Here is a 20084-nt window from a genome sequence, read left to right as displayed (position 1 = left end):
ATGTATAATGTATGATTATGATTCCATAAGTTACTCTTTAAATATGTGCTGTGGTAAGGTATGTAAAACAAAGTGTGTCTGTGTGTTATGCTGTGTAACTCAAACAGAAGAGAGAGGTAACCTAAGCTGTATTTTTGGTTTATTTTGTCAATAAAACCTAGCTCTTAAAATTTTCAACCACATCTTTCTAAGGTAACATTTACCTCCTCACATCTTTAGCATCTATCAGACATGACATGGGACATATTCATTGACCCTAAAAATTTTCATCAGTCTCTTGCACTGGAAGGGGGCAGCCCAAGCCAGACAAGAGGCTCATTTCAATTTTAACGCTGTAATTAAAGGTTAATTCACTGAGTCAGGATTAACGAGGAAAGTACAAATGATAGGCAAGCAGCTGCCTTTATAATATAGGATTAGAACAATACAATTACAATAAGAATTAGAAAAAATCAACTTCCTGAAAAGGTTCTGTAATGAATGAACAGCATTTCTCTGTTCTTAATTGTGGTACTTAAACATGAAGACTCTGTGCAGCACATTATTTGTTGTTGTTGTAATAACACTTGATCAACAGTGTGTCTGATAAGATAGTATGCCAACTACAATGACAGCAACTGTTATATTGATAAATTTAATAATGTGTTGTGCTGAAAACCTTCAGGCTTATTTTTAAAGCTGTGTGTGCTAGCCACGCAGATGACAGCTTCAAACTTTTGTGATTGAAGATTTGGTTTTGTAACTTTTTTCAGTTACTTTTAGCCAGTTTCTGTAAACAACCTTAAAATTATACTGACTTTAAAAATAACACACTGAGATTGCCCTGTGTATTGACCTTTAGATCATGTCCATTCATTTTATGTAATATTCTTAACATAGGAAAAGTAGTTTTAGTTTGTAAATATATATCTCAAAGACTCTTACATACAGTCACAACAGGATGTTATTTTGCTTGCATTAATTAATATAATTTAAAAGTTGGTGCAATTAATGCTTTCACACAGTTGCATTTTGTACAGTGTCAAGTTCATGGGTAGTACATGTATAAAAGTTTAATGTAAAGTTCTGATTACCTCTTGGGGGGGGTTCCTTTAAAATCTGTGACTTACATGTAAACATATCAAATAGAAATAGCTTTGTAATAAAAAGGAAGACATAACATTCTAAATTGAAGCAAGTAATTCCCAGGTTTAATGTCCATTTCTCTGTGAATGGACATTAAAACTTCTGTAATAGTCTATTTAAATATTTCTGTGCTTACTGGCTATCAAATACGAGCAACCATACATGCTGAGACTTTCAAAAGATATTTCACAAAGGTAATCGGGAGACTGCTCTGAAAACTGAGGCTTCATGGAAAAAAAACATTAGAGTTGTGCTAAAATATCATCTGTATGCTGGAATAGAGCTGAGCATTGGTACTTTGAAACAAAATCCAGCAATATTTTCTTGGAAACTGCTGTTAATATGGGAATATTTGAAAGTTAGGTGGTTTATGTTAATCAAAACTGTAAGTATGGTATCTTTTTATAATAAATGGTAATGTTAGTATGTGCTTGCTTCATAAAACTTACTTACCTGTTTACCTAATACCAGTTGAGAAATGCCCTACATCTGTATTGCAGGTAAAAAGTATACCTCTGGTATTTAAATTATCCTAGGTATTGTTTGGCTAAAAAGCTGGGCCAGCATGTGCTTCTAACAATATTTTGACATTAAAAGCTCCAGAAAGCTCTTTTTGGTGAGGGCAGTTGATAACTTTTCATTCATAATTAGCTCATAGAGAACCGAGAGACATTTCAGGGAAATTGAACTGTCAGTGGGTAGAAACAAGCATTTGACCTCATCACATTGAGTGGGGCCCATCATAATTTGTTCATTTGGTGCCCATCAGCCCAGCCTCATCTCTCATACTGCACCTCGCTGACCTTCCCTCTCCAATTCCACTCAGTTCAGCTTTAATTATGACTCTGCAGACCCGAAGAAATATTGCAGCTTGCTCTCAAAAACCCTGAACTGCCACTCACCAAAAGATTGGTTTTTAACAGGTAATAAATGCCCAAAGGAAATGGTACTGTGTCCCACACAGAGTGAAGAGCTTTTTTTATTATTATTTTTGAGATTTTCCTGCCTCTCAATTGTCACTTTCCCTGTGAAAATTTTATTTTATGCTAGTTCCTGTGCCATAGGAATAGTTTGGCATTGGCATTGTTAATCAGCTTTTATAGTGTAAAAGAAAGTTTTAGCTGATCTGCTAAACCAGAATTGTATTAAAGAAACCAGATACTATTAATAAAATTAAAATTACAACTTTAAAAAAAAAAAAAAACAAAAAAACCCAAAAAACCAAACAAACCCACAACCAAACAAACCACAAAATCCAAACCCAAACAGTGCAATGGTTGCTGAAAAGCTCTGACACTTAGTCTGAAACCTGGAAACTCTTTTTCTTCTATGGTAAAGAAATTATCTGAGATTCTTCTAACACCACTGGAAAATTTTACTGAAGTGGTGATCATAATATAAATGATTTAGCTGTGTGACACCTGCAGAGGAGCTGTGGTTTGTTGGCTTACTGGAGAGTATTATTTAATAGTTTTGGCAAGTAAACTGTTACAAAGGAAAACATGCATGGGGGAAGGCAATAGAAATTGGTAATAATTTTAAATATGTATTTCCATCTTAAAAAAAAAAAATGTTCCCATGAATTTCTGAGCAAATAAACATATTCAAAACTACAGTGCTGGAGAGTGTATCCTTGTAGTGAATGTTAAACTGTCAGCAGGATTTTCAGGTCATTTGACAAAAAGGATACAGGTGCAGTAGCTAGCAGTGAAGGTGACTGCTAGTTTCATCAATCACTTTGCCTTTCTTTAAGTTGATACATAATGGACCCCTTCAATCAGCTTCCTTGTTCTTTGTCACTTGTTTAGGAAGAAGAAAAAAGAAGGTGGAAGGGCTGGACTTTAAAGTCAAGGTTATAAAATGAATTGTTACTTATTTACACAGGATAAGGAGGATACATCAGTGTGAGAAAGGGCCCTTCATAAAATGTGGAGTTTGTCAATGGGTGATAATATGCAGTTTGAAGCTTTGTGCAGACCTTGAGCAGTGACAGTAGTTGTCAAAGCAGTGATTCTGAACAAGAATTTAAAATTAAGACATTGTTTAGTGACAGAGACACAACATGTGCCAGAAAATGTGCTAATCAGTATTCACTTTATTTTCAGAGGGTCACAGTAAATGATGATCATATGACAAAGTTTGTTTAACTGCAAAAGCAGAATTATAATAGAAATAGAATGTGAAATTATACAGCAGCTAGACAGGTATCCTATGATACAATTTTCTTGCATAACATATATTAACAATAACATAACAATCAGTTGAACTTCATTGCAACTGTATATCTAATACTTACTTTTAGAGTGCAGCAAGAATATTTTTTTTTAACCTGTGATAGCTGTCTAAAAACTTACAGTAGTTCATATTCATTTGCCCAGTATTATATATATAAAATTGATAAAGCAGAAAATTTAATTTCCTGATCTTAGGACTTTTGCATGTCGTCTGCAGCACAACATTGCAAGACCACGGTGAATACTCTGATGACTATACATTAGAGTAGCTAGTAGCTAGAAATTAATACAAATACAACTTTTTATAGTGTCTGCATTCAAAGATACATGCTGTTGTAGCATGTATATTTTTAGAAGCCTTCTTTCTTCAGCTGTATCTACAAATTATGCACACTTTTTTATATGATTTGTCATAGATTTGAGGATTCATTTTTTTGTACTAAAGAGTGATACTCAAACCATAGAGATCCTTTTGTAATTTTAAATTCTGTCATTCCATATGTTTTACAGGATGTTTTTTGGGCATATTTTGCTAGTCCCATGTAAATAAACTTTTTTTTTTAATTATTATTTCTTCCCGTGAGACTTCTAGAGAATCTGCTGAAAACTCCTTATTAAAGCTCCCTTTCACAGAAGGGGACAGTTTCTGGATTTCACTATGCAGTGACATGAGGTCTCAATGCTCTTCTAAGTATGTGAATTACTGCTTGTGAATACATCTTGTTATTTCACGTATGACAGTGTTATTATAGTCATAAGTTGCTTCTGATCACCGTTTTTTCTTGAAGCCAGTTTCAGAGCAGTATTAAAGGAAATGTATGATTTCATTTGAAGGTACTTTGCTGATGAGGATCAAAATTTGGCCTGTAATTTACTTGTATGCAGAAACAAATATATCTAGCTGTCCTGAGGGTGTATAAGCCTTGAGGTTAAATATTTATTAAATACAGATTAAAGTAGGAGTAAATGCTTTATAATGAATGTAATGTCTTGATTTCTGAAATTTGTCGGTGATAGCTTTTTAGCTTGGCATATTCATAGAAGGAAAAAACAAAGCCTTGTTTGATGCATGTCCAGACTCAGTTTTGACACTTTAAGTAAAAGTGTCAACATCATGTTCTGTCCCAAAATGTTTAAAACTGGAAACTTGTTTGGGAAAATAAATATTTTTGTCTTTGAAAGTAAAAGCTATTCATGAGACTAACTCAGCTTGTTGAGATATGTTACTGGTGTTAGGCCATTATCACTCCTGCCACGAACCAGAAGTATCATGCCACATAGCAATACAAAATAACCAAAAAGCAAGGATGTCACAGTAGGTAAAATAAAGTTGGAATCTTTTAGATTGTGTCAGTGCAGGTGTATTTTAATATACAAGTTCTTACTAACAGTTGCAGGAAGGCAGGAACCCTTTTGTTGCCCACTCTCAAACCTGTGTTAATGTTGGTTTTTAAAAACCCACTGGTTTTCACAACAGAACCACTTAGTGTTTTCAGTCCTGCTGTGCCTTAGACTCTAGATATACTGGAAAGACTGTTGAACTGTGATTAAATACAGTATCATCACAGAGAAGAGTTTTAAAAAGCTCACTTTGGAAACTGTTTTTCACCTTATTTTTGCATGCTTTGCTCCTCTTGACTTGGCAGACAGACCCTTGACATACTAAGACTGAAAAAAAAATCAATTCTAGAGTACTCCCAAGTTAGTGTTTTTTGCTGTGCAGTTCATGAAATTTTAATTTTGAACTTAGGTTCACATGAATTAGGAAACATTTCAATCTCTATATGGCTGCGTACAGTTTGTTGGTGTTTATTGCCTCTAGCATCTGTGCTTTTGTTTTGAAGATGCCAGAAGAACTGGGGAAAGGAACACTTGAAAAAGCTGTAAAACAGATCTTTTAATTTTATCATGGAGTTTAGGTATTTGTGGCGGTAAAAGCTTTGTGTCCAAATTTCACAGTAGCACAGTATCACCAAGGTTGGAAGAGACCTCAAAGATCATTGAGTCCAACCTGTCACCACAGACCTCACGACTAGACCATGGCCATTTCTACTATTATTAGTTTGGAATGTTTATATGAAAAATGTACAAAAATAATTCTACCATTCCTGATGAAGGAACTTTGTAATACAGAAACATCAGAACTTATGCTTAGTACATAAATCATAAATTTGAACTTATTATTAAATATATTTATGTATTAAAATGGCTTTAAGATGGTGTAGGTTTTAATAAATGGTCATTCTTCTGATACGTTTTGCTCAGATGACTAACAATCTATGGAGGGTTTAGAAAATAGTAGCAGAAATACTCTAGTAGTTAGTACCAAGGTAATTTCAAAAGATGAAAAAAAATTACTGCCTAGAATACAATAGAATAGAATAAACAAGGTTGGAAGAGACCTTCAAGATCATTGCGTCCAACCTATCATCCAGCACCACCTAATCAACTAAACCATGCAACCAGGCACCCTATCAAGGCTCCTCCTGAACACCTCCAGTGATAGTGACTACCACCTCCTCGGGCAGCCCATTCCAATGGGCAGTCACTCTTTCTGTGTAGAACTTCCTCCTAACCTCCAGCCTAAACCTCACCAGGTGCAGCTTGAGACTGTGTCCTAATTTGCCTTCAGTCATCAGCTGAGGGATGTGAGTGTGGTCATAGCTACTGTTCAAAGAAGTGCACTTGTATTCAGAATCTGTGTCTGTACAGGAGAGCCTTTATTAGGGATACCCATAGGGTGAAGTTTTTTGTTTGCAATGTGTTCTGTGTGGTATTGCTTACATTACCCTCAGCTATGTGTGGATGGGCTTGAGCGGTATTTCGTAATGAGTGTGAAAAGAATTGGCCTTGTGGAGGCCAAATAAGTCATTTGATGCCATGAATTCTAGGTTTGAGTAAAAAAAAGAAAGAAAAAAACAAAACCCGTAGTGTGCTTTTGAATTGAAACAAATGAACTGAAGTTAGCTGATCTTTGTCTCTTAACAGACTATGAACTGTATCATTTTTTAATTTCTTTCTTTTTAGGGACCAAGAGTGAAGTGTAAGGAAAATAAAACACAGAAAGGCTGTATTTTAACTGTGGTCTCAGGTTAACAGAGTAGGGAGAAGTCTGCTTTTCACAAACTAAGGAATATGGGTTTTTCCAAGTGAAACATTATGTGTAAAGCAAAATAAAACTTGGGGGGAAATAGTATATCCCTATAATAAGAGGGAGATATATGCCTGTACATACAGAGTTTCTACACCCACATTGAGAAGGTACTAATATAGATGTATAGGTTCAGTGGGTTCAGTGTTGGGTTTTGGATTTTTTGGGGTTTTTTCGAGTTGCCATGTGTTAAGATTGTCCTGATAGAAGCTAAAATAATATGTTGCATTCTTCAACAAAAACACAACAACCAAAATTCAAATATATACTTGTAGTAAGCTGACAAGGATGTAATTTACATTTTAGCATTCATAAATACATGTGTTCAATTTCAAATATAGTGTATTATAAACGGAGTTCACTTTGGCTTGTAGGGTATACTGTGTGGTAAATGTTTTAACTTTATTATACGTTTATCCTGACATAAGAGGTCCTTTACTGGGGGGAAATTTGAACTAGATGCTTGGAAGTAACCAATTGATATTCAGGAGCTGTTATACTATAACTCTAACTATAAAATCATATGTTATAGCCAGTAGGGTTCTGTGTGTTTTCACGTTACTAGTCTCTAGAGTGGTGGCTGTTTGACAAAATCAAAATAAATAAATGGAAATAATTTGTATGAACTGCTTTGAAGTCATTTAGACTCAATGCCAGAATCTGTATTAATCCCTCTTGGCAGCATCCACTGTTTCAAATTCATAATTAGGATGCAAGGTGAGGTTGCCACCTTACTCTGTTTTTCTAACTCTTTAAACTAGTTCAGCTGATCCTCAGTCTTTCCAGTTGAGTGGTCAGTGGAAGGGTCAAATTGCAAACTGTACATTAATTGTTTTTCGTATATTGGGAGAATGCCTATTCCTTGAAAAAATAATGACAGTTTCAGTGGAGTTTAAAATACCATGCTGCTTGTTGGAAGTCACACACATGCGTCTGCCACCAGGATGCCTGATTTTCACTCTGAAGAAGCGTATGTTGGATGAAATGAGAGTAAGTAAATCTCAATGTTTCCTATGCACACATAAGATTTCCACCACTTGATCTGGATGTGAATTTCACAATTTGACTTGGTTATTTAAAAGTTAAATCTTGGATTGAGATACATTTTAAGACTGTGAGTACTTGATTTTTTAGAAATGCAGTTAAAAGAAAATTCTCCCTTTGTATCTGTTTAAGCCCAGTTTGTAGTCCCCTGGTGATCCTCTGTGAGGTATAGTGTGCACTTCTGAATTTGTACCAAGGTTCACGGCTCATAATTATGACACTTAGTTCAGCCCTTTCTTTCATGTTTGTGTAATAGTCCTGGCTTAATCATGACAAAATTCCCATTGTGTTGCTACTGAAGTTCTTTCTTGTGTGGCTTTTTAAAAGATCTCACTAATATTTTCATTTATTTGTGTGATTCATTATGCTCAGCAGAATGAGAAGGCAAAGATGCCAAATCTTGAACAAAACCATATGATGCTTTCATATAAAGCTTTAGAATCTGCTGTACATGTGAAATGTAATTTGGCTCACTGACCTCCAGTTACACATAAAAAGAAAACAAGTGTATGCTTACTTTTGAAAAAGCTTGATGAATCTGGTATGGGCCTAAAAGTGTTTTCTGCTGTTCAAGAACTACAGGCTAAGGCCTGATTCTAATTCCCTTATATTATGTAGTAATTTTTATGCTATAAGAGCAATACTTTTTATTGATACAAAGTTACTGGAAGTCTGCCTGGTTGATTATATTGTAAGAGGACTGTAGAAAAATCTAAGTGATATAAAATGTTAGAAAAGAGGTAATGTAATACTACAGAAGATTTTTAGCATTTCTAAGTTCATGGATCACCTTGAGCATACTGCTCTTTGAAAGGAATTAATTTATGCAAGTCTTTGAGAACATACTAATATTTAAGGTTAAAAAAAGGGGGGGGGCAGGGAAAAGGATTAATTTTGGCAGCCTTACAGGGACAGATGATGGACAATATAGTGAAAGTGAGGTTTTGTTTTGAAATTCTTCTCCATGTGATTTAAAAATCAATGGGAATTGTTTTTTTAATAGACAGAAGTATTATTCATCAATGCTGAATTTCAGTAAGAATTTTTGGAACTCACTTTGTCTGACATTGTCTGAAACCAATACCGATTTAAAGATAGGAGCATTAATATGATAATTTTCAATTAGCCTCATTGACGTATTAATCATTTAGGGAAGTGTAGAGCCTAAAAATTGGTGACAATGCAGAAAGAGGGGAGTTAGGATGTATTAGGAATTGAAGGACTTCCTAGCTGACATGGCATTTCGAAGGTGTTTAGTAGTTGTAGAACAGTTTAATGTGCCTTTGGTGGAATGTTATTTTAAATATTTTCCAGAGTTTGACGTAATATGTACCTGTATGTCTAGATAGATAAGCCCAAATGGAATCATAATATCCTGTTGCTTTTCTGGCCTGCGGAAAATATAGGTATGCTCACTTAGTTGGATTCTCCATCCCCTACTGGTGGGATACTGTCCTTAGTCTGGCAGTCCATATTAGTGTGACTTAAGTATGTCCTAATGTTGCAATATGCAATAGCCTCTTGAAATAATGCAGAACAGCCTGTTGACATTCTTTCTGCAATCCTTTGTTTGCTTTTTATTACATCTTTTTATTAATTATTAATGATTTCTGTAATGGCTGCATAAGGAAGACATTGCCTTGTGACTGTGAGCAAAATGTGACTGGTAATGGAGCAAAAGATCATGAATATACTGTTTCATGCCAGTAGTTGTCTATCCTTTGTTTGCATGGTTTTTCATCTGCCTCCTAATACTATAAAATTATAGTTAAGTTTCTCTCGTAGCTTCAGTTGAAAGATCGTGTAAATGTCTCTGAGCTACATGATAGCTCTTCTCCTCTTTGCTGTTGCGGTGTTACTGGAGCATAGCCTTACAGTGAGTTTAAGAGAGGATATAGCTCTCACAGCTCAGTAGGTAACTCTTGGATTATGTCATGAATATTCCCAATAGGAGGGCAGTAGAAGGGCTACTTAGATTAAATGATTCAGTCCACTGCTTTAACAGAATGTAATTTAGAGTAATAGAACTATAATTATCATCATTCTTGGAAGCATATATTTTTTTTTCCCAGTAATATATGTTTTATCTAAACACATACACATTTCTGAATCAGGATCAGAAATTAATTTGCATTTATTTTTGCAACATTATTAAGCTGAGGAACCAATAGAAAAAAGGCAACAGATGTAATTTGTACTCAGTAATAATACTAATACTTAATACAGGATACACTGTCCATTTCTGTTGACTGTAGTAGGTTTAATAAACCTTGCAGTGCTTTTTATTTTAAATAATTACGGCAAATAGTTTTTGTATTAACTTAAGCTTCGTTATTAAGGACTTACTGAGCTGACGAAAAGAAGCATGTTCATACACAGGAGATTCAGTGGTTTGTAACTAGTCAGCTCTGTTGTGATAAAGAAAGCCAAATTTACTGTTAGTGGTCTTACACTTTTCCCTTTATAAGATTAATGAGTGGAAGACTTTTAAGGCAAAATCCCAATGTTGTCTTTCCTGGGTTTATATAAGAAGTAGTTAAAAATATTTGCAGCTTCTTTTAGGGTGATGGATCATCTTTCAACATGTGCAGTTAGGCCAGTCTGACTCACACCAATACAGTGTTCCAGTATGATCTCCATGTGGCGTGTGTAGAATGGCTTTTAATTCATGGTGGCTTTCAGTCAGAATGGGGTAGGAGGACAGTTTATAACTTTTTTTTCTTTCTGTCATTCTAAACAGCTGTATGAAAAAAAATGTTTTGCAAGTTTAATCTTAATAATCTTTACCCTAAAAGAGCAGACACGCTGTGTCATAAAATAACTATTAGTGACTAGTTTGTATCCTATAAATCTAACTTGAGTTGATAATATGGTCCATTACCAGCTAACTGCACAGAGTATTTTTCATTTTACACTCTTCAGTTACTTTTTAGTGAAGTGTTAAAAAATATGAAGCTTTTCTCCTCTCTAAAATTGCACACTGTCTGTCTGTTATTAGGGAGATAACAGCTCTTATAAATGTTTCAGTAAGCGTTAAGTAGACAGTTATGTGCACTCTCATTCCACGCTTATTTGCTTACTGTAATAAACTGATAAAATATGTGTGGTTTGTCTCTGTGTATCTGCAGGCATCATGAGTCACATAGATTTCCTTTAGAAATAATGTTGTGTCTGCAGAATTGATTGGTTATTTTCATAAACCATCCAAAGGTACACAAATGACTTCTATTATTTAAACATATGCTGTGTAAGATTTGTAGGGGATTATCCCCTGGTTATCAGATACTTCTTATTCTTTTATCTCTTTGGAGAATTATTTTGACCCCAGAGCAATCGCAGGTGTCTGCCCTATGTGTTTCTTTAAGTATTGCAATTGTATGCATTAAAAATCTTTTAATTAAAATAAAATAGTTCTTAAAATGGAAAAAAAAAATCCTTGCTAGCACATATAGGGGTTGTGAATTCTCATTTTTCAGAACTAAATTCCTTTGTTCAGCATGTATACATTTTATGTATTTCTAGTGCTACCATGTTAAATGCAACTGAAAATTAATGTTCTATAGTAAAGAAAATGAGATTTAAAATAATCTCATTATTCTGGCTGTCCTTTGCATATCTGTTGCTCTGTGTAGTAGATACATAAAATAAAAGTGAATGGGCTCACAAGTGGAATTATGGCTGAAACATCACCAGTAACACTGAAAGGGGCATAGATTACAATATTTAAAAATCACAGGAAGGTTTCTGTAAAATTTGAGTCAGTGTTAAAATTTAAGTATAGTGAGGGATTTTTGCTGCATGTGTATGCATATGTATCTATCTACATGTTGGACTTCTGACTACTAACTTTTTATGTTTTCATTCCTATTAAGAAATAGTATGAATAAAACCAACTATATGTTACCAGAGAGAAGGTAAGGCTAAGCTCAAACTTAAAAATAGGATTTACGTTAGACCTAAAAGCTTATAATTTATTCATTATTTCAGCAGTTGTTTAAGTAACAGGTACAAGTGTAACTCTGCTGATAACCTTTTACTGCCATTGCCTCCTGTGTACCAGTAAGACATTTAGTATTTGAAGTACCTCCTTATTTTATAAACATAATTTAAAGGTAAGCTACATAAAAGTAACCCTAATCTTACCACATATTTATTAATGTAAAATGGCAATGGAGTAAAAAAATAAACTGCTCGTTATGAGTTTTGTAAAACCTTAACAAATTTTGTCCTTGGACAAGAGTTTTAGATATTTTTGTGCTTGTCAGAGATCAATAATTGGACTAAAAAAAAAAAAAATTTCACTTAATTTTAAATAGATGGTGCTTGTGTTCTTCAAGCAGAGGTGCTAGTATTGTTTGAAGGCATACTTCAGTTTTTGGTTATGTGTTCTATTACAAACAACTGCATCTTCTTCTGATTATACAGGAGAATTAAAAATGTCGCCCCTGAGAGTATTACATTATCATTTTAGGAGAAACAAAATGTCTGAACTTCACCAATTTACTTTAAAAATATCAACAAATTGAACAAAGACGGTGGAATTTCCTCGGTTTAGACATTCTGAAACTGCTTTTAGTCTTCACACTCATAGCTACTGGTAGATCATTAATTTGTTTCTAAAACAAAACCAAAACCACCTGTTGCCAGAGGTCTCGTGTATTAGAGAAAGAAACAGCAGGCAAAAAGTTGAAAGTAAAATCTGACGTGGAAGTGTTTGCAAAAGTGTTTGCTCAATCCCATCTTACATGTGTGGTTCTAATTGCAGTCACATAGTGGTGACTGTTGAGGTGATGAGAGAAACTTTTCTGTCTTTTTCCTTCATTATTTGTTCCTCATTCAGTATGGTATGTCTGAAAAGTCACATTCCAAAGCTACCTGTTCTGGATACGCACTCAGTTCCTCGTGTAGTTTTCTTCAGCTTTCATTAATGCTGTACTCACACTTCTGAACATTTGTTAGTTCATCTCTACAGGGATTCTTTTGAAGTGATGGATATTACTAGTCTGGCTTTACCTGTCAGAAACTGGTGTTCAGAGATGAAGATCAAGTTTGCAATGTGCTCACTAACTTCTGAAATTTATCAACAGCATTCTTTACAGCTTTGTATTTTCCAGATACTCTTCCCATTTCTGTAACACCTTGTAAGTTTAAATCCCAGCTCTTACCATCTTCTCGTATTACTAGAAGTGTTCACTAAGCCTTCAGATCAGCCCTTCATTGTTCAATGTGACAGTCAGGAAAATGTAGCAACCTGTAAGAGTTTTGTAGAGAAGGAGACATAAAAGCCCTTTCTCCTTGCATATTTGCTTGAGGTCTTGAACATCATGCTATTTACAGTTGTCTCTTTCACTTAGTTAAGCATTTAGGACTGTGTGTAGAGCAAAAGATACATGGTCATTAGTGGAAAGAGATGTGTGTAACAGACATACTGTAAAGTTCAGCAGCTCATAGTGCATTGACCAGACAAATGAGATTTTTGTGCTTGAGCATCTGGGATTTTCAGTCTCCTGGGTGTTTTGGTTTGTGTTGTGGTGATGTTACTTTTTATGTAATTTCCTAGCCTTTCCTTAAAAGTGGTTTAAAGAATTCAGATTAATTTACCTGCAGTTTCCTGTTTATTCCTTACTTTTACACTTTTGAGCTCACAGTGAACTGATTATCAGCAGTATCTTCTGGTAGTGTGTTTGCAACTTAATCTCTTTTATTCATGCTACTTCTTCAGCATAGAGAGTACCAAGCATCCTTGAAACTTCTCTTGTTTGTTGTGGAACAGTGTCCTTCTACTATATATAACTGTGGTTTTCTTTGACTGGTGTAGTTGTTAGGCAACATACTTTTTGTGGTTTTAACAAGAGGAGGAGATGATGATTTCTTACCATACCTTCACAGTATGAAGTGGATTTAGGGTCACTCTTGTGTTCTGATTTATGGAATGGAAAGAGGCTTCTTATTGGAAACAATATTATTGTAATTGTAGCTCTTAAAAAACCTCTAATAATTTATTGGACAATTGTGGAGTCAAGATACTGAAAACACATTTATAAGGGAAAAGTGACCCAAGTACAACAAAGTCAAAGCTGCTGATTTTCAGCACCAGAAATGTGGGGGTTTTTTAATCTCTGTAATCTGATATCTATTACTTCCATTTATTTATGGATTTGCATGTTTCTGTTCCATTAAAATTCCAACTAGAAAGCAAGTGCTCTGGCTGAGTGATAAGTGCAATATTTAACTGTAATTTTATGTGTTCCTTGCTTAAAACATTCACCGACTCTTGTTCTGTACTTAACAGGTCACTAAACCAGTCTCTGTGCCAACAAAAACACATGAACTACTTCATCGAATGAGTGGAAAAGGATTAGCAGCTCATTATCACTTCTCAAGACAACCAGGCATTTTTGGTGATCGTATGGTGTCTGTGCAAGTGACAATCAAAAATACAACTGATCAGAAGATAGAGAATATTCACATTGAGGAGAAGAAATTGCCTTCAGGCATGAGAATGCATGAATTTACTCCAATAGGTAATCCTATCCTATTTTTCAAAATACAGAATCTTTACCTTTTACAGAATTTCAGATATGCTATGCCTAGTCATGAAGATACTTGTGTGTGTATACACACGTCTACCTCTGTATGTATACGTGCATACACACTTATGCAACTGTCTGTTCTTAGGTAATCTAATTTTAACAAAAATTTAATTCCACTTTCCCCTACTTGTGTTAGACTTAGAAAATAACTCCCTAATTAGAACTTTCATGCCTGAAGGCTTATCTGCTTATTCAGATATCAGTTGTATCAATTCCAGTTGATACAATGAAATTTTTCTGTCTCCCCACAAGCTTTGATTCTCCCACAGCCTAAAGCTACTATTAAGAATGACATTTTGAATCATAAATTGATAATTGTTTTCTTTATAAGCTTTAAAGAATATTTGTAGATCTATTCTTTATTTTGGTGGCACAGAGCATTCTCACTCTTTCCCTTGAGACTTTTTGGCAGTGCAGTGAAGGTGTGTATTTTAATCTAGTTTGCATCTACACACTTTCACAAAGTGTGGCTTTTTAGACTAAGTAGAAAGCAATGCTGTCGTCAGCCCTAACCTACATGGTTTCACTTTCAGACTCCTGATCAGAATGGGTTTTTTTTGCCAAGTTTCTATTAGTAGAAAAGGGTAGAAGACCTGAGAAAATACAGAGCGTAGCAACTTTTATTCAAGGATGGTACCTGTGCACACAACCTGCTTTTTTTGCAGCAGTTCTTTGGTTTAGAACAGTATGATACAGGCAGAAGGAACAAAAGTGTCTCTATTTCATAATATAAATGGGAAGGACCCACATACTCTTTTTTTTTTGACAGAAGCTTCTGCCTTTTAAACACATTTCTTCTCCTTTAATGAGCTACGTTGTTACGTGAATCCATAATAGGTTAGACGAATACAGGAGCAAGTTCTTAAAGCAAACAGAAAAAAAAAGAAGGAAGTAGAGAGTATGCTTGGTTTTGAGTAGTTAAAAAGATACTTGGTATTAAATTGCTGTATGCTATTGAATTATTTGGATTTTTAACATTGAGAAGGCTATTCAGATTTACACTAAATAGCTGCAAAAGCAATTCTACAATGCTACAGTTTACTTCAGAGTTAAAATTTCAGAAATGTTTGCAGTTCAACAATGGTACATACTGGATGAAGACAATTTTAGAAAAGAGAACTACTTGATGTTTAAGTTAAGAAACACAGAGTTCTGATTTCAAGTTAATTCTATCAGGCTGATTTTTTTCATATTCCTCCCTTTAAATAGTTAAAGAAATTGAGTCACAAAGGCTTACAAGTAGAAAACTAGTAATTGCATAAATCAGATCAAGAGATACTGTACTCACAGAGTCATGAAAAAACATGAAAATTAATCTGGGATTAATAAATTAACCATTTCAGATTTCTTGAGTTTCACAAGAAAGTCATACCCTTTTAAGTACTTGAAGTATTCATTTTCCCGGGAGAGACATTACTGTGTTACCTGTCCTGTGAAGCTGTTGGTTCCTTCTGCAGAAAATAAACAATACATCATCTGTAGTTCCTTCCAAAAATGCTGCTCTTCTTTATTGAGTGCAAAATGTCTATACTCCTTGTCACTTTATCTAGAACTCATTTCATATGCCCTGTTCTTCTTACTGCCTTTTGTGTTTCCAGCATTTGGAAAATACATCCTATAGTTTGCTCTGCAGAGCCAACAAAAGAGTCAGTGCTAACATGTAAATGGTACTAGAGTGTAAGTCTAGTTTTAGTCTCCATCACTGCAGTTACTGTTGGCAATTATGCTGATTTTGCCAGTAGAAATGGACCAAATTATTTCACTGGGTTCCCTTTGTGCAGGGACTTTCTTATCTAAGTGCTTTTGAGATCCCATTTGAAAACATTAAGCTGAAAGACCTTATACTAAAGTATAGTCTGAATTTGAGCTGGAGACTGTAACCTTTCAGTGCTTTACACAGACATTTTTTAAGACCTCTACTTATGTAAAGAAAGATATTTTTCTTCCTACCAAACAAAGCCTTATCTCTACAACAGTGAGGAAACACTATAGTGATCTAGCCAAGACATGAAGAATATGCAGGTCTCATAATGCCTTAATTTGAGAAGTGCCTCTGGGTGCAATGCTGCTAAAGCACAAAACTGGTTTCCATTTTGGGTTTGTAATTATCTACTCTCATCTGTAACCAGTGCAAGCATTCAGGTAGACCACACTAGTTATGGAGTATGTTAAGTTTGACTTTTTTCCGTTACTAAGAGTAGTGATGTAAATTTTATTAATATTTGTTGTGTGTTTTTATTTTTTAACTGAATTTGCCTACTTGTGTAGAAAGGAAATTTCAGTGCTGAATCTGTATGCAAGTGAAAGGATGTAACTTACTTTTTTTCCTGCAAATAATTTTCCTAGCTTCTCTAGTACAAACCCTTATTTTGTTGATGGTGGGACTGTAAGATTGAAGTAGCAACATGTGTGCTAACTGTGGGAGGGGGGATCCAAGACACTTATGCATCAAAGTGTGACATTTGGGTGATACCTACTTGAAATAAAACTGTAAGTATGGCCTATTCTTTAATGGAACTTTTTTCTAATTGGGTGAAGTTTGAGGGTTTGTATCTTGGGCCTTCTGTTACTTTGCATGTGTACTTTACCTGTTAAATGTTTTCATGCAGAGTGCCTTGAGCCTGCAGGATCCATTACTGTTTCAATGGGTATTGACTTCTGTGATTCTACTCAGATGGCCAGTTTCCAGTTATGGTGAGTTCTTGGGGAGGGAGCATGGGTAGATTTTTGCCCTTGACAAAAGCAGTGTATATTGACAGACTTGCTGTTTATTAAATAGGTTTAAACACCAGTTCACAACATGACTCATACCCAAGATGTTTTCAGAGAAACAAGACATAATTAGTGTTCGGTTTTACTTTTACAGGCATCGTCAGGATTTTTCAGTCTTCCAAATTTTGTTAGCACTTGCTTCTAAAAACACAGATTTGATAGGGAGCTCAAATGTGGGTTTGAAATAATGTGCAAGTTCTAAAACCCTTTGACAGATTGTGTTTGGGAGGTCATGTTTTTCCTTAGGGTAAATGATACAAGCAGAAGCAAGAACCCTTTCAATTTAGAATTACTACTCTGTTACTAAGCTTCGTTTTTATTCTTCTCCTCTGCCCCCATTCCTTGAGAAAGGGAGCTGTCAGGTCTAACTAGCCTGCCAGAGTGTTTTTTGTATGTTCTTCCTTGTAAGAAATTGCTAATCTAAAAAGTATGTAATATAAGGAATTTTACTGCCTCACTGCCTTATTGTGGGTCTTTGTGATCTCTCTGAAATGACTGCGTGAAACCAACCCCAAAATTTGATGACCAAAGTAGCTTATTTCTCATGCTGTAGACTCATTTAAATAATTAGTGAGCGAATAAAAAACAAGTAACAGGCTGGCCAACTACATTTTATCTTACATAATAAATGTATGCTTTTTTGTGCTCATCAATGGCAAATTGTCCAACCGTTGGGAATGAACGGAGTGGGAAAAGCTGAACACCTTAAAGAACTATGCAGGCTTGTATAGCCTTTGAAAGGCACTAAACAGATCTGCAGGACTTTTTTTCGTTTCTTTTCCTGCAAATTTTGAAGCAATGGGGGGCTTTTTTGCAGGAAGCTCTACTTCCTATAAAAGGATATTGGATGGACATTCATATTGCTGCATTCCAGTTTACGGGAAGCCCTTTGAGAAAGTTCTGTACCCTTCTTTTGAATACTGTAGAAATTTTAGTGTGCAACTACTAAAAACATCTTGTGCTATTAACAGGTTATTAAAGACAGCAGGGAAATCTTAATAATAGAAACGTTGTACCTGGTCAGTATGCTGTTTGCTGGTATTTGGAAACAGCTTTGGATTGTTGCCTGATGAGACCTGCTTGGGAAGGGACCTTCCCATCTAGGCAATGCATTTTCATATTTGCTTCAAAATGATAGTTGCTCCTTCACTAAACATATGTGGGAGGTGTGAGGGTGTTAAATAGAATATGCTCAGTTTATCAAGCAGGAACATTTTTTAAATAGAGTAGGTATTTTTCTTTCAAGTACATATTTTTCAGTATACTAATGATTTGATTACAAACTTACACAATTTATTGCTGAGAATCTTAGCAGTGATGAGGATAAGCAATGTAGCATAACACATTGATTTTATGCAGATCATCACCTTTATGTTTTGGGAGGTCTGCTGTATTAGTGATATATAAAACCTGATTACTTTCTCCAGCATTGCCTAGTAATTGTTTATTATTTTCCTATTAGACAAACAAGACAGATCAATATTCCTGAACACCAACCAGACTATGAGTAACATCACTGTAAATAGATTTGCCTCAGACCTCAGTGGTGTATTCATTTTAATGATTTGGACAATGTGAGTCCAATAACAAAGCTCAAGCTAAGTTTAAAATTAAATTAAGAATAGGAATTGCTTACTTTGTGCCTTTGCTAATTGATAGAGCCTTGTCTCTTTGGCACTGCTTCTTAGAAGATAGTATAAAAAGCAGATAAAAGGTTCTTTGCATGAAATTTGCTACTTTATTGTTAAAGCCCACATTCTTGAAAATCCTGCTAGTATTCAGTATCACTGAAGAAATTGTGCAGTGTGATGTTTTGGGGGCAATATCTGAGAACTCAGCTGCAGCCCTTTTTCGCATGTCACACCTCTTAAAAAGAGTTTATCCTAAAGGAAGAATGACTTGTAGAAGTTTGTCAAAATGTAGCTGAAATACCGTGCACACAAAGGTGTCAATATTCATGTACTTTGTGCTAACATATATCTTTATGAAAGACATTGTCAGTTGTTTTGCATTTTTGTTAGGAGCATGTTCAGCAGTAAAGTGTTCCTGATCATAATAATTTTCTTTACATTGTTCTAAGAGGAGCACTTTGTCTTGCATCAAATGTAATTGATCCTGAAGCAGTGTAATCACAATTACTCACTTTCTTAATTGGCCTGCCCAAAATCAGAAAATGGAAACCGATCGGCAGTGTTTAAATCAATAGCTTTGTAGTAAAGCTTGTGGGGGTAGGGAGATAGTGGTAATGGGCAGATCAATTGGTCTTAGATGCCAATCACAGACTGTGTGTTTTGCATAACAAATACTACCTTTCTGCTTGGGGATGTGCTGTTGTATTGGTAGTTCAATAAATGCAAACTGTATGCAGAACAAAGCTAACATGAGAAATAAAATATTTAGATCTGTTTCTAAATTAGTTGTACAAATCAAGGACAATGAAGGAGAGCTGCATTACAGAGAACTTTGAAACACCTCCCTCATAAATACTGTTTTTATTAAGCAAAGCTTACCAGGATAACACATGTAATTAAAAAGACATGAAGTGCCTTAACTTAAAAACTGTCCCTAATGTGTTTATTTAGAAATTGTATCAGGATGCTCACACTATGTACTTTTAAGTAGAATGTCTCTTAATTGCTGTTTCTCTTGTGCCATCTTCTTGCAGAGGCACTCTACTTCAGCCACAGTCGTTCTACACAATAATGCTTCTCAAGCAGAAAGTTAAAAGGAAATGGGGGAACTCAGTCTTTTCATAGATTCATAGGGTTGGAAGGTACCTCAGGGGTCATCTAGTTCCAAACCCCTGCCATGGGCAGTGACCCCTCACACTAGATCAGGTTGCCTAGGGCCGCATCCAGCCTGGTCTTAAAAACCTCCAGGGATGAGACTTCCACCACCTCCCTGGGCAACCTGTTCCAGTGTCTCACCACCCTCATGGTGAAGAACTTCTTCCTAACAGCCAATCTGAATCCATCCATTTCTATTTTTTTCCATTCCCCCTAGTCCTGTCATTGCCTGACACCCTAAAAAGTCCCTCCCCAGCTTTCTTGTAGGCCCCCTAAGATACTGGAAGGCCACAATAAGGTCTCCTTGGAGCCTTCTCTTCTCCAGAATGAATAGCCCCTCTTTTGAAAGAGTTTGTGTTACTGTCTCCTTTTGGGTTAC

General features: G+C 35.3%; 1 protein-coding gene across 2 annotated transcripts in view; it reads left to right on the top strand.

Annotated features, from left to right (window-relative positions):
• AP3B1 (adaptor related protein complex 3 subunit beta 1) overlaps positions 1-20084 on the top strand; it is a 163113-nt gene that overhangs the window by 117475 nt on the left and 25554 nt on the right. For both annotated transcript variants that reach the window (XM_054178198.1, XM_054178197.1), the window contains exons 23-24: positions 13847-14078; positions 16757-16841. In XM_054178198.1, the coding sequence (XP_054034173.1) occupies positions 13847-14078; positions 16757-16841 (317 nt within the window). The remainder of the gene's footprint in view (positions 1-13846; positions 14079-16756; positions 16842-20084) is intronic.

Source organism: Dryobates pubescens, chromosome Z (genome assembly GCF_014839835.1).
Source record: "Dryobates pubescens isolate bDryPub1 chromosome Z, bDryPub1.pri, whole genome shotgun sequence".
Classification (NCBI taxonomy): Eukaryota; Metazoa; Chordata; class Aves; order Piciformes; family Picidae; genus Dryobates; species Dryobates pubescens.
Note: the sequence above shows the minus strand (reverse complement) of the source record. Positions and strands in the feature narration are given on the sequence as shown.